This window comes from Salvelinus fontinalis, chromosome 42, assembly GCF_029448725.1.
Source record: "Salvelinus fontinalis isolate EN_2023a chromosome 42, ASM2944872v1, whole genome shotgun sequence".
NCBI classification, from domain to species: Eukaryota; Metazoa; Chordata; class Actinopteri; order Salmoniformes; family Salmonidae; genus Salvelinus; species Salvelinus fontinalis.
In genome coordinates this window covers 4,716,919-4,732,587 of record NC_074706.1, presented here as the reverse complement: position 1 = coordinate 4,732,587, position 15,669 = coordinate 4,716,919, and the positions used below count along the sequence as shown (strand labels likewise).

The following is a 15,669-nucleotide window of genomic DNA, read 5'->3' as shown; positions in this document are numbered from 1 at the left end:
TCTGAATCAGCCTTTAATTATTCTCTGCTGTGATCGGGGTGTTCTGCTGCTGGTAATCGTTTGATTATGGCTGATGCCTCGCCGTGACACCTCTGTCTGGAACAGCACACACTGTTCCTGCTTTACTAACACAAACTCTTCCTCTTCTTCCTCCTTTCTCTCTCTCTCTCTGTCTTCCTGTCACTATCTTTCCATTCACTCCCTACCTCTGTCCTTCCCTTCCTCTCTCTCTCTCTCCATCTCCATCTCCATCTCCATCTCTTTCTCTCGCTCTCTTTCTCTCTCTCTCTCTGTCTTCCTGTCACTATCTTTCCATTCACTCCCTACCTCTGTCCTTCCCTTCCTCTCTCTGCTCTCTCTCTCTCTCTCTCTCTCCATCTCCATCTCTTTCTCTCGCTCTCTTTCTCTCTCTCTCTCTGTCTTTCTGTCACTATCTTTCCATTCACTCCCTACCTCTGTCCTTCCCTTCCTCTCTCTGTTCTCTCTCTCTCTCTCTCTCTCTCTCTCTCTCTCTCTCTCTCTCTCTCTCTCTCTCTCCATCTCCATCTCTTTCTCTCGCTCTCTTTCTCTCTCTCTCTCTGTCTTTCTGTCACTATCTTTCCATTCACTCCCTACCTCTGTCCTTCCCTTCCTCTCTCTGTTCTCTCTCTCTTTCTCTCTCTCTCTCTGTCTTCCTGTCACTATCTTTCCATTCACTCCCTACCCCTGTCCTTCCCTTCCTCTCTCTCTCTCTCCATCTCCATCTCTCTCTCTCTTTCTCTCTCTCTCTAAAGGTCATGTCTAACATCTCTCCACACATGTAGCAGAGTGAACAGTGTAATTAGCTTCTAGGCTACACACACACCTTCTTTATCATGTTGGACAACTATACACACACCCCTTTTTTTTATCATGTTGGACAACTATACACACACCCTGTAACCTGTGTTTGTTCGATTGTTTTGGACATCTTTAGAAGGAACACATTTTCACACACAGGGCGAATAGAAGCTCCCACTAACACACCCCCTGGTGGTTTCATTCTGCGCCAAACTGAACTCTTGGTCGAGGAGTTAGAGACAGGAGGAACAGAATAGTTCAGGAACATAAATGTACAGTGTGTGTGTGTACAGTGTGTGTGTGTACATTGTGTGTGTACAGTGTGTGTGTACAGTGTGTGTGTTTGCCATTAGGCCTTACTGGGTTGTTAAGGTTCACTTTTCACCCAACCTGAGAGTCTTGTCGCTTCATTTGTTTTTGGTTAAAGAAGAGGAAGTGCATGGTTCACCCCGACCTCCCTCCCTCCCTCCCTCCCTCCCTCCCTCCCTCTCTCCTGCTCGGAAGGTCAGCATTTTCGAGGACACAGGGAAAGTCACATGACTCGGCTCTGACATTCCCAGAAATTCCGGTGTTATCAGGGTGGGCTTTTACAACGGTTACAATAGTTGTACAGCAGCACTTTATTTATCCTCCGTCTCTCCCTCTCTGTCTCTCTCCCTCTCTGTCTCTCTCTCTGTCTCTCTCTCTCTCTCTCTCTGTCTCTGTCTCTCTCTCTCTGTCTCTCTCTCTCTCTGTCTCTGTCTCTCTCTGTCTCTGTCTCTCTCTGTCTCTGCTCTCTCTGTCTCTGTCTCTGTCTCTCTGTCTCTGTCTCTCTCGCTCTCTGTCTCTCTCTCTCTCTGTCTCTGTCTGTCTCTGTCTCTGTCTCTCTCTCTCTCTCTCTCTCTCTGTCTCTGCTCTGTCTCTATCTCTCTCTCTTCCCCTCCCTCTTTCTCTGTCTCTCTCTCTCTCTGTCTCTCTCTGTCTCTGTCTCTATCTCTCTCTCTTCCCCTCCCTCTCTCTCTGTCTCTCTCTGTCCTGGACTACTGCAGGAAGTAGTATTATTATGTTGTGGAATGTTGCATCCTGCTAAATATAGATAATCTGTTTCCGTTCTCCCTTTTCCCTCCCTCGTTCTCTTTCTCTGTTTTTTTTCTTGTTCTGTTTTCCTGCAGATGGGCCTGAAATAGCTGTGGTGTCATCAGACGCACCTGGGAATTCAGGCCTAAACGCTTCAGTCTTATGTGTGTGATCTCGACCAGTTATCTAACGCGATCCTTCCCTCTTACTGCGTCACAATGCAGATCCTACTGTGTGTGTGTGTGTGTGTGTGTGTGTGTGTGTGTGTGTGTGTGTGTGTGTGTGTGTGTGTGTGTGTGTGTGTGTGTGTGTGTGTGTGTGTGTGTGTGTGTGTGTGTGTGTGTGTGTGGGGGGTGTGTGTGTGTGTGTGTGGGTGGGTGGGTGTGTGTTTACACAACCTCCAGTTGTTGTAGCTGAGACAGACCATACTGTATATTTAGACCATGACATCACCACCAGTCCCTCCAATCGCAGACATGCTCCAGTAGTGTGAAGATGGATCACTGTACAGCACATAATGAAGGTTCTGTTATATGTTGGGGTGTTGTTAGCCCTGCTATATAGTTAGCCTGTTATATGTTATATGTTGGGGTGTTGTTAGCCCTGCTATATAGTTAGCCTGTTATATGTTGGGGTGTTGTTAGCCCTGCTATATAGTTAGCCTGTTATATGTTATATGTTGGGGTGTTGTTAGCCCTGCTATATAGTTAGCCTGTTATATGTTATATGTTGGGGTGTTGTTAGCCCTGCTATATAGTTAGCCTGTTATATGTTATATGTTGGAGGGTTGTTACCCTGCTATATAGTTAGCCTGTTATATGTTGGAGGGTTGTTACCCTGCTATATAGTTAGCCTGTTATATGTTATATGTTGGAGGGTTGTTACCCTGCTATATAGTTAGCCTGTTATATGTTATATGTTGGAGGGTTGTTACCCTGCTATATAGTTAGCCTGTTATATGTTGGAGGGTTGTTACCCTGCTATATAGTTAGCCTGTTATATGTTGGAGGGTTGTTACCCTGCTATATAGTTAGCCTGTTATATGTTGGAGGGTTGTTAGCCCTGCTATATAGTTAGCCTGTTATATGTTGGAGGGTTGTTAGCCTGCTATATAGTTAGCCTGTTATATGATGGAGGGTTGTTAGCCCTGCTATATAGTTAGCCTGTTATATGTTGGAGGGTTGTTACCCTGCTATATAGTTAGCCTGTTATATGTTATATGTTGGAGGGTTGTTACCCTGCTATATAGTTAGCCTGTTATATGTTATATGTTGGAGGGTTGTTACCCTGCTATATAGTTAGCCTGTTATATGTTATATGTTGGAGGGTTGTTACCCTGCTATATAGTTAGCCTGTTATATGTTATATGTTGGAGGGTTGTTACCCTGCTATATAGTTAGCCTGTTATATGTTATATGTTGGAGGGTTGTTACCCTGCTATATAGTTAGCCTGTTATATGTTATATGTTGGGGGGTTGTTACCCTGCTATATAGTTAGCCTGTTATATGTTGGAGGGTTGTTACCCTGCTATATAGTTAGCCTGTTATATGTTGGAGGGTTGTTAGCCTGCTATATAGTTAGCCTGTTATATGATGGAGGGTTGTTACCCTGCTATATAGTTAGCCTGTTATATGTTGGAGGGTTGTTACCCTGCTATATAGTTAGCCTGTTATATGTTATATGTTGGGGGGTTGTTACCCTGCTATATAGTTAGCCTGTTATATGTTGGGGGGTTGTTACCCTGCTATATAGTTAGCCTGTTATATGTTGGGGGGTTGTTACCCTGCTATATAGTTAGCCTGTTATATGTTGGAGGGTTGTTACCCTGCTATATAGTTAGCCTGTTATATGTTGGAGGGTTGTTACCCTGCTATATAGTTAGCCTGTTATATGTTGGAGGGTTGTTACCCTGCTATATAGTTAGCCTGTTATATGTTATATGTTGGGGGGTTGTTACCCTGCTATATAGTTAGCCTGTTATATGATGGAGGGTTGTTACCCTGCTATATAGTTAGCCTGTTATATGTTATATGTTGGGGGGTTGTTACCCTGCTATATAGTTAGCCTGTTATATGTTGGAGGGTTGTTACCCTGCTATATAGTTAGCCTGTTATATGTTGGAGGGTTGTTACCCTGCTATATAGTTAGCCTGTTATATGTTGGGGGGTTGTTACCCTGCTATATAGTTAGCCTGTTATATGATGGAGGGTTGTTACCCTGCTATATAGTTAGCCTGTTATATGTTATATGTTGGAGGGTTGTTACCCTGCTATATAGTTAGCCTGTTATATGTTATATGTTGGAGGGTTGTTACCCTGCTATATAGTTAGCCTGTTATATGTTATATGTTGGGGGGTTGTTACCCAGCTATATAGTTAGCCTGTTATATGTTATATGTTGGAGGGTTGTTACCCTGCTATATAGTTAGCCTGTTATATGTTGGGGGGTTGTTACCCTGCTATATAGTTAGCCTGTTATATGTTGGAGGGTTGTTACCCTGCTATATAGTTAGCCTGTTATATGTTGGAGGGTTGTTACCCTGCTATATAGTTAGCCTGTTATATGTTGGAGGGTTGTTACCCTGCTATATAGTTAGCCTGTTATATGTTATATGTTGGAGGGTTGTTACCCTGCTATATAGTTAGCCTGTTATATGTTGGAGGGTTGTTACCCTGCTATATAGTTAGCCTGTTATATGTTGGAGGGTTGTTACCCTGCTATATAGTTAGCCTGTTATATGTTATATGTTGGAGGGTTGTTACCCTGCTATATAGTTAGCCTGTTATATGTTGGAGGGTTGTTACCCTGCTATATAGTTAGCCTGTTATATGTTATATGTTGGGGGGTTGTTACTCTGCTATATAGTTAGCCTGTTATATGTTATATGTTGGAGGGTTGTTACCCTGCTATATAGTTAGCCTGTTATATGAGTTGGAGGGTTGTTACCCTGCTATATAGTTAGCCTGTTATGATGTTGGGGGGTTGTTACCCTGCTATATAGTTAGCCTGTTATATGTTGGAGGGTTGTTACCCTGCTATATAGTTAGCCTGTTATATGTTATATGTTGGGGGGTTGTTACCCTGCTATATAGTTAGCCTGTTATATGTTATATGTTGGGGGGTTGTTACTCTGCTATATAGTTAGCCTGTTATATGTTGGAGGGTTGTTACCCTGCTATATAGTTAGCCTGTTATATGTTATATGTTGGGGGTTGTTACCCTGCTATATAGTTAGCCTGTTATATGTTATATGTTGGAGGGTTGTTACCCTGCTATATAGTTAGCCTGTTATATGTTGGAGGGTTGTTACCCTGCTATATAGTTAGCCTGTTATATGTTGTGGAGGGTTGTTACCCTGCTATATAGTTAGCCTGTTATATGTTATATGTTGGAGGGTTGTTACCCTGCTATATAGTTAGCCTGTTATATGTTGGAGGGTTGTTACCCTGCTATATAGTTAGCCTGTTATATGTTGGAGGGTTGTTACCCTGCTATATAGTTAGCCTGTTATATGTTGGGAGGGTTGTTACCCTGCTATATAGTTAGCCTGTTATATGTTATATGTTGGAGGGTTGTTACCCTGCTATATAGTTAGCCTGTTATATGTTGGAGGGTTGTTACCCTGCTATATAGTTAGCCTGTTATATGTTATATGCTGGAGGGTTGTTACCCTGCTATATAGTTAGCCTGTTATATGTTGGAGGGTTGTTACCCTGCTATATAGTTAGCCTGTTATATGTTGGGGGGTTGTTACCCTGCTATATAGTTAGCCTGTTATATGTTGGAGGGTTGTTACCCTGCTATATAGTTAGCCTGTTATATGATGGAGGGTTGTTACCCTGCTATATAGTTAGCCTGTTATATGTTATATGTTGGGGGGTTGTTACCCTGCTATATAGTTAGCCTGTTATATGCTGGAGGGTTGTTACCCTGCCTTATAGTTAGCCTGTTATATGCTGGAGGGTTGTTACCCTGCCTTATAGTTAGCCTGTTATATGTTGGAGGGTTGTTACCCTGCTATATAGTTAGCCTGTTATATGTATAGGGAGGGTTGTTACCCTGCTATATAGTTAGCCTGTTATATGTTGGAGGGTTGTTACCCTGCTATATAGTTAGCCTGTTATATGTTATATGTTGTAGGGTTGTTAGCCCTGCTATATAGTTAGCCTGTTATATGTTGTAGGGTTGTTAGCCCTGCTATATAGTTAGCCTGTTATATGTTGGAGGGTTGTTACCCTGCTATATAGTTAGCCTGTTATATGGTATATGTTGGAGGGTTGTTACCCTGCTATATAGTTAGCCTGTTATATGTTGGAGGGTTGTTACCCTGCTATATAGTTAGCCTGTTATATGTTGGAGGGTTGTTACCCTGCTATATAGTTAGCCTGTTATATGTTGGAGGGTTGTTAGCCTGCTATATAGTTAGCCTGTTATATGTTGGAGGGTTGTTACCCTGCTATATAGTTAGCCTGTTATATGTTGGAGGGTTGTTACCCTGCTATATAGTTAGCCTGTTATATGTTGGAGGGTTGTTAGCCCTGCTATATAGTTAGCCTGTTATATGTTGGGGGGTTGTTACCCTGCTATATAGTTAGCCTGTTATATGTTGGAGGGTTGTTACCCTGCTATATAGTTAGCCTGTTATATGTTATATGTTGGAGGGTTGTTACCCTGCTATATAGTTAGCCTGTTATATGTTATATGTTGGAGGGTTGTTACCCTGCTATATAGTTAGCCTGTTATATGTTGGGGGGTTGTTACCCTGCTATATAGTTAGCCTGTTATATGTTATATGTTGGAGGGTTGTTACCCTGCTATATAGTTAGCCTGTTATATGTTGGGGGGTTGTTACCCTGCTATATAGTTAGCCTGTTATATGTTGGAGGGTTGTTACCCTGCTATATAGTTAGCCTGTTATATGTTGGAGGGTTGTTACCCTGCTATATAGTTAGCCTGTTATATGTTGGAGGGTTGTTACCCTGCTATATAGTTAGCCTGTTATATGTTATATGTTGGAGGGTTGTTACCCTGCTATATAGTTAGCCTGTTATATGTTGGAGGGTTGTTACCCTGCTATATAGTTAGCCTGTTATATGTTGGAGGGTTGTTACCCTGCTATATAGTTAGCCTGTTATATGTTATATGTTGGAGGGTTGTTACCCTGCTATATAGTTAGCCTGTTATATGTTGGAGGGTTGTTACCCTGCTATATAGTTAGCCTGTTATATGTTGGGGGGTTGTTACCCTGCTATATAGTTAGCCTGTTATATGTTATATGTTGGAGGGTTGTTACCCTGCTATATAGTTAGCCTGTTATATGTTATATGTTGGAGGGTTGTTACCCTGCTATATAGTTAGCCTGTTATATGTTGGAGGGTTGTTACCCTGCTATATAGTTAGCCTGTTATATGTTGGAGGGTTGTTACCCTGCTATATAGTTAGCCTGTTATATGTTATATGTTGGAGGGTTGTTACCCTGCTATATAGTTAGCCTGTTATATGTTATATGTTGGAGGGTTGTTACCCTGCTATATAGTTAGCCTGTTATATGTTGGAGGGTTGTTACCCTGCTATATAGTTAGCCTGTTATATGTATATGTTGGAGGGTTGTTACCCTGCTATATAGTTAGCCTGTTATATGTTATATGTTGGAGGGTTGTTACCCTGCTATATAGTTAGCCTGTTATATGTTGGAGGGTTGTTACCCTGCTATATAGTTAGCCTGTTATATGTTGGGAGGGTTGTTACCCTGCTATATAGTTAGCCTGTTATATGTTATATGTTGGAGGGTTGTTACCCTGCTATATAGTTAGCCTGTTATATGTTATATGTTGGAGGGTTGTTACCCTGCTATATAGTTAGCCTGTTATATGTTGGAGGGTTGTTACCCTGCTATATAGTTAGCCTGTTATATGATGGAGGGTTGTTACCCTGCTATATAGTTAGCCTGTTATATGTTGGAGGGTTGTTACCCTGCTATATAGTTAGCCTGTTATATGTTGGAGGGTTGTTACCCTGCTATATAGTTAGCCTGTTATATGATGGGGGGTTGTTACCCTGCTATATAGTTAGCCTGTTATATGATGGAGGGTTGTTAGCCCTGCTATATAGTTAGCCTGTTATATGTTATATGCTGGAGGGTTGTTACCCTGCTATATAGTTAGCCTGTTATATGTTATATGCTGGATGGTTGTTACCCTGCTATATAGTTAGCCTGTTATATGTTGGAGGGTTGTTAGCCCTGCTATATAGTTAGCCTGTTATATGTTATATGCTGGAGGGTTGTTACCCTGCTATATAGTTAGCCTGTTATATGTTGGAGGGTTGTTACCCTGCTATATAGTTAGCCTGTTATATGTTGGGGGGTTGTTACCCTGCTATATAGTTAGCCTGTTATATGTTGGAGGGTTGTTACCCTGCTATATAGTTAGCCTGTTATATGTTGGAGGGTTGTTACCCTGCTATATAGTTAGCCTGTTATATGTTGGAGGGTTGTTACCCTGCTATATAGTTAGCCTGTTATATGTTGGAGGGTTGTTACCCTGCTATATAGTTAGCCTGTTATATGTTGGAGGGTTGTTACCCTGCTATATAGTTAGCCTGTTATATGTTGGAGGGTTGTTACCCTGCTATATAGTTAGCCTGTTATATGATTGGGAGGGTTGTTACCCTGCTATATAGTTAGCCTGTTATATGTTGGAGGGTTGTTACCCTGCTATATAGTTAGCCTGTTATATGTTATATGTTGGAGGGTTGTTACCCTGCTATATAGTTAGCCTGTTATATGTTGGAGGGTTGTTACCCTGCTATATAGTTAGCCTGTTATATGTTGGAGGGTTGTTACCCTGCTATATAGTTAGCCTGTTATATGTTATATGTTGGAGGGTTGTTACCCTGCTATATAGTTAGCCTGTTATATGTTGGAGGGTTGTTACCCTGCTATATAGTTAGCCTGTTATATGTTGGAGGGTTGTTACCCTGCTATATAGTTAGCCTGTTATATGTTGGAGGGTTGTTACCCTGCTATATAGTTAGCCTGTTATATGTTGGAGGGTTGTTACCCTGCTATATAGTTAGCCTGTTATATGTTGGAGGGTTGTTACCCTGCTATATAGTTAGCCTGTTATATGTTGGAGGGTTGTTACCCTGCTATATAGTTAGCCTGTTATATGTTGGAGGGTTGTTACCCTGCTATATAGTTAGCCTGTTATATGTTGGGGGGTTGTTACCCTGCTATATAGTTAGCCTGTTATATGTTATATGTTGGATGGTTGTTAGCCTGTTATATAGTTAGTCTGTTATATGTTATATGATCGAGGGTTGTTACCCTGCTATATAGTTAGCCTGTTATATGTTGGAGGGTTGTTACCCTGCTATATAGTTAGCCTGTTATATGTTATATGTTGGAGGGTTGTTAACCTGCTATATAGTTAGCCTGTTATATGTTGGAGGGTTGTTACCCTGCTATATAGTTAGCCTGTTATATGTTGGAGGGTTGTTACCCTGCTATATAGTTAGCCTGTTATATGTTGGAGGGTTGTTACCCTGCTATATAGTTAGCCTGTTATATGTTGGAGGGTTGTTACCCTGCTATATAGTTAGCCTGTTATATGTTGGAGGGTTGTTACCCTGCTATATAGTTAGCCTGTTATATGTTGGAGGGTTGTTACCCTGCTATATAGTTAGCCTGTTATATGTTGGAGGGTTGTTACCCTGCTATATAGTTAGCCTGTTATATGTTATATGTTGGAGGGTTGTTACCCTGCTATATAGTTAGCCTGTTATATGTTGGGAGGGTTGTTACCCTGCTATATAGTTAGCCTGTTATATGTTATATGTTGGAGGGTTGTTACCCTGCTATATAGTTAGCCTGTTATATGTTGGAGGGTTGTTACCCTGCTATATAGTTAGCCTGTTATATGTTGGAGGGTTGTTACCCTGCTATATAGTTAGCCTGTTATATGCTGGAGGGTTGTTACCCTGCTATATAGTTAGCCTGTTATATGTTGGGGGGTTGTTACCCTGCTATATAGTTAGCCTGTTATATGTTGGGGGGTTGTTACCCTGCTATATAGTTAGCCTGTTATATGTTATATGTTGGAGGGTTGTTACCCTGCTATATAGTTAGCCTGTTATATGTTGGAGGGTTGTTACCCTGCTATATAGTTAGCCTGTTATATGTTATATGTTGGAGGGTTGTTACTCTGCTATATAGTTAGCCTGTTATATGTTGGAGGGTTGTTACCCTGCTATATAGTTAGCCTGTTATATGTTGGAGGGTTGTTACCCTGCTATATAGTTAGCCTGTTATATGTTGGAGGGTTGTTACCCTGCTATATAGTTAGCCTGTTATATGTTGGAGGGTTGTTACCCTGCTATATAGTTAGCCTGTTATATGTTGGAGGGTTGTTACCCTGCTATATAGTTAGCCTGTTATATGTTGGAGGGTTGTTACCCTGCTATATAGTTAGCCTGTTATATGTTGGAGGGTTGTTACCCTGCTATATAGTTAGCCTGTTATATGTTGGAGGGTTGTTACCCTGCTATATAGTTAGCCTGTTATAGTGTTGGAGGGTTGTTACCCTGCTATATAGTTAGCCTGTATATGATGTTGGAGGGTTGTTACCCTGCTATATAGTTAGCCTGTTATATGTTGGAGGGTTGTTACCCTGCTATATAGTTAGCCTGTTATATGTTGGAGGGTTGTTACCCTGCTATATAGTTAGCCTGTTATATGTTGGAGGGTTGTTACCCTGCTATATAGTTAGCCTGTTATATGTTGGAGGGTTGTTACCCTGCTATATAGTTAGCCTGTTATATGTTGGAGGGTTGTTACCCTGCTATATAGTTAGCCTGTTATATGATTGGGGGGTTGTTACCCTGCTATATAGTTAGCCTGTTATATGTTGGAGGGTTGTTACCCTGCTATATAGTTAGCCTGTTATATGTTATATGTTGGAGGGTTGTTACCCTGCTATATAGTTAGCCTGTTATATGTTGGGGGGTTGTTACCCTGCTATATAGTTAGCCTGTTATATGTTGGGGGGTTGTTACCCTGCTATATAGTTAGCCTGTTATATGTTGGAGGGTTGTTACCCTGCTATATAGTTAGCCTGTTATATGTTGGAGGGTTGTTACCCTGCTATATAGTTAGCCTGTTATATGTTGGAGGGTTGTTACCCTGCTATATAGTTAGCCTGTTATATGTTGGAGGGTTGTTACCCTGCTATATAGTTAGCCTGTTATATGTTGGAGGGTTGTTACCCTGCTATATAGTTAGCCTGTTATATGTTGGGGGGTTGTTACCCTGCTATATAGTTAGCCTGTTATATGTTGGAGGGTTGTTACCCTGCTATATAGTTAGCCTGTTATATGTTATATGTTGGAGGGTTGTTACCCTGCTATATAGTTAGCCTGTTATATGTTGTAGGGTTGTTACCCTGCTATATAGTTAGCCTGTTATATGTTGGAGGGTTGTTACCCTGCTATATAGTTAGCCTGTTATATGTTGGAGGGTTGTTACCCTGCTATATAGTTAGCCTGTTATATGTTGGAGGGTTGTTACCCTGCTATATAGTTAGCCTGTTATATGTTATATGTTGGAGGGTTGTTACCCTGCTATATAGTTAGCCTGTTATATGTTGGAGGGTTGTTACCCTGCTATATAGTTAGCCTGTTATATGTTGGAGGGTTGTTACCCTGCTATATAGTTAGCCTGTTATATGTTGGAGGGTTGTTACCCTGCTATATAGTTAGCCTGTTATATGTTGGAGGGTTGTTACCCTGCTATATAGTTAGCCTGTTATATGTTGGAGGGTTGTTACCCTGCTATATAGTTAGCCTGTTATATGTTGGAGGGTTGTTACCCTGCTATATAGTTAGCCTGTTATATGTTATATGTTGGAGGGTTGTTACCCTGCTATATAGTTAGCCTGTTATATGATGGAGGGTTGTTACCCTGCTATATAGTTAGCCTGTTATATGTTGGAGGGTTGTTACCCTGCTATATAGTTAGCCTGTTATATGTTGGAGGGTTGTTACCCTGCTATATAGTTAGCCTGTTATATGTTGGAGGGTTGTTACCCTGCTATATAGTTAGCCTGTTATATGTTGGAGGGTTGTTACCCTGCTATATAGTTAGCCTGTTATATGTTGGAGGGTTGTTACCCTGCTATATAGTTAGCCTGTTATATGTTGGAGGGTTGTTACCCTGCTATATAGTTAGCCTGTTATATGTTGGAGGGTTGTTACCCTGCTATATAGTTAGCCTGTTATATGTTGGAGGGTTGTTACCCTGCTATATAGTTAGCCTGTTATATGTTATATGTTGGAGGGTTGTTACCCTGCTATATAGTTAGCCTGTTATATGTTGGAGGGTTGTTACCCTGCTATATAGTTAGCCTGTTATATGTTGGAGGGTTGTTACCCTGCTATATAGTTAGCCTGTTATATGTTGGAGGGTTGTTACCCTGCTATATAGTTAGCCTGTTATATGTTATATGTTGGAGGGTTGTTACCCTGCTATATAGTTAGCCTGTTATATGTTGGAGGGTTGTTACCCTGCTATATAGTTAGCCTGTTATATGTTGGAGGGTTGTTACCCTGCTATATAGTTAGCCTGTTATATGTTATATGTTGGAGGGTTGTTACCCTGCTATATAGTTAGCCTGTTATATGTTGGAGGGTTGTTACCCTGCTATATAGTTAGCCTGTTATATGTTGGAGGGTTGTTACCCTGCTATATAGTTAGCCTGTTATATGTTGGGAGGGTTGTTACCCTGCTATATAGTTAGCCTGTTATATGTTGGAGGGTTGTTAGCCTGCTATATAGTTAGCCTGTTATATGTTATATGTTGGAGGGTTGTTACCCTGCTATATAGTTAGCCTGTATATGTATATGTTGGAGGGTTGTTACCCTGCTATATAGTTAGCCTGTTATATGTTGGAGGGTTGTTACCCTGCTATATAGTTAGCCTGTTATATGTTGGAGGGTTGTTACCCTGCTATATAGTTAGCCTGTTATATGTTGGAGGGTTGTTACCCTGCTATATAGTTAGCCTGTTATATGTTGGGGGGTTGTTACCCTGCTATATAGTTAGCCTGTTATATGTTGGGGGGTTGTTACCCTGCTATATAGTTAGCCTGTTATATGCTGGAGGGTTGTTACCCTGCCTTATAGTTAGCCTGTTATATGTTGGAGGGTTGTTACCCTGCTATATAGTTAGCCTGTTATATGTTGGGGGGTTGTTACCCTGCTATATAGTTAGCCTGTTATATGCTGGAGGGTTGTTACCCTGCTATATAGTTAGCCTGTTATATGTTGGAGGGTTGTTACCCTGCTATATAGTTAGCCTGTTATATGTTATATGTTGGAGGGTTGTTACCCTGCTATATAGTTAGCCTGTTATATGTTGGGGGGTTGTTACCCTGCTATATAGTTAGCCTGTTATATGTTGGAGGGTTGTTACCCTGCTATATAGTTAGCCTGTTATATGTTGGAGGGTTGTTACCCTGCTATATAGTTAGCCTGTTATATGTTGGAGGGTTGTTACCCTGCTATATAGTTAGCCTGTTATATGTTGGAGGGTTGTTACCCTGCTATATAGTTAGCCTGTTATATGTTGGAGGGTTGTTAGCTCTGCTATATAGTTAGCCTGTTATATGTTATATGTTGGGGGGTTGTTACCCTGCTATATAGTTAGCCTGTTATATGTTATATGTTGGAGGGTTGTTACCCTGCTATATAGTTAGCCTGTTATATGTTGGAGGGTTGTTACCCTGCTATATAGTTAGCCTGTTATATGTTGGAGGGTTGTTACCCTGCTATATAGTTAGCCTGTTATATGTTGGAGGGTTGTTACCCTGCTATATAGTTAGCCTGTTATATGTTGGAGGGTTGTTACCCTGCTATATAGTTAGCCTGTTATATGTTGGAGGGTTGTTAGCCCTGCTATATAGTTAGCCTGTTATATGTTGGAGGGTTGTTACCCTGCTATATAGTTGGCCTGGTTATTATTATGTTGTACTAAGGCTACTTATAGGCATCTAGTAGTAGCTATGTCCTTCTGTCCACTTGTCAATAACACACACACACACACACACACACACACACACACACACACACACACACACACACACACACACACACACACACACACACACACACAGACAATTCCACCTGTCAATAAGCTGACTCTCCCTTTCAGCCATTTTCTCTCTGATTTATGACATGTTTCTAATAGTCCAATCATTAGCGTTATTCAGACCAGAGGTCCTGTCAGTGTGTGTGTGTGTGTGTGTGTGCGTGCGTGCGTGCGTGCGTGTGTGTGTGATTATTAGTATTATTTAGACCTTGCAGAGGAGCTTTATTGATCTCCATTATGGACAATGAACACCACAATATACTGCACTAGCCCACCCCTTATCAATCAATTGTTTCAGGGAGGAGGGTTAGCTTAGCTGATACTAACCCTAACTAGTACTACCATAGGTTACTATGAGCACAAGTGCTAACAAATATTAGCGGCTAGGATAATTTTCTCTCATATTTTATCAGTTAAGGGACCAAATGCTAGTTAGAGTTGCTATAATTAGGCTAAGCACAAGGGTACAAGTGCTAATTAGCACGATAGTTAGCTCAAATGGCGCTAGTGCTACATTAGCTTGTGGTGGTTGGGAAGACGCTAGCGCTAAGGAAGCTAGCCTATTCCCTCTTCTGTCACACGGATTGCTGGAGGTGCTGTGTGGTCATTGATTTCTCTGCAGCATAAAAGGAGCTGAAGGCATAACATTAGTCTGCTGGAAAGAGGCGCGCACACTCACACACTAATAAACACACACACACATAATAAACACACACACACTAATAAACACACACACACACACTAATAAACACACACACACACAACACACACACACACTAATAAACACACACACACACACACACTAATAAACATACACACACATAAACACACACACACTAATAAACACACACACACTAATAAACACACACACACTAATAAACACACACACACACACACACACACACACTAATAAACACACACACACATACACACACACACACTAATAAACATACACACACACACACACACACACACACACACACACACACACACACACACACACACACACACACACACACACACACACACACACACACACACACACACACTAATAAACATGCACATGCCCACTGATAATCACCCTCCCCATCAAGCACACACACATCCCTCCCTCAATGTGTGTGAGAGATTAACATGGTCAGTGTGCTGGTCTCATCTGCTGCAGGGAAGCAGCCATTTATATCAGACACCTTCATCATATCAGGATGGATGACTGAGAAGAACGAGGGAGGGAGGCAGGCAGGGAGGGAGGGAGGCAGGCAGGGAGGGAGGGAGGGAGGGAGGGAGGGAAGAATGGTGGAGGGGAGGTCCTGCATGCTGACTCTCACACCATTAGTGTATCGCTAGTGACCGATCGCTCTGTCTCTCTCTCTCTCTCTCTCTCTCTCTCTCTCTCTCTGTCTCTCTGTCTCTCTCGCTCTCTCGCTCTCTCTCTGTCTCTCTCTCTCTCTGTGTCTCTCTCTGTCTCTCTGTCTCTGTCTCTCTGTCTATGTCTCTCTCTCTGTCTCTCTCTCTATGTCTCTCTCTCTGTCTCTCTCTCTCTCTGTGTCTCTCTCTATGTCTCTCTCTCTCTCTCTCTCTCTCTCTCTCTCTCTCTGTGTCTCTCTCTGTGTCTCTCTCTCTTTCTCACTCTCTCTCGCATTATGTGTG

General features: G+C 41.6%; 1 protein-coding gene across 1 annotated transcript in view; it reads left to right on the top strand.

Moving 5' to 3' along the window:
• Positions 1–1,718: 1,718 nt before the first annotated feature.
• The window catches only part of LOC129841510 (mastermind-like protein 3), a 57,035-nt gene continuing 43,084 nt past the window's right edge, over positions 1,719–15,669 (top strand). Inside the window, exon 1 of the mRNA XM_055909809.1 lies at positions 1,719–2,398. Within this exon, the coding sequence (XP_055765784.1) occupies positions 2,393–2,398 (6 nt within the window). The 5' untranslated portion in view covers positions 1,719–2,392. The remainder of the gene's footprint in view (positions 2,399–15,669) is intronic.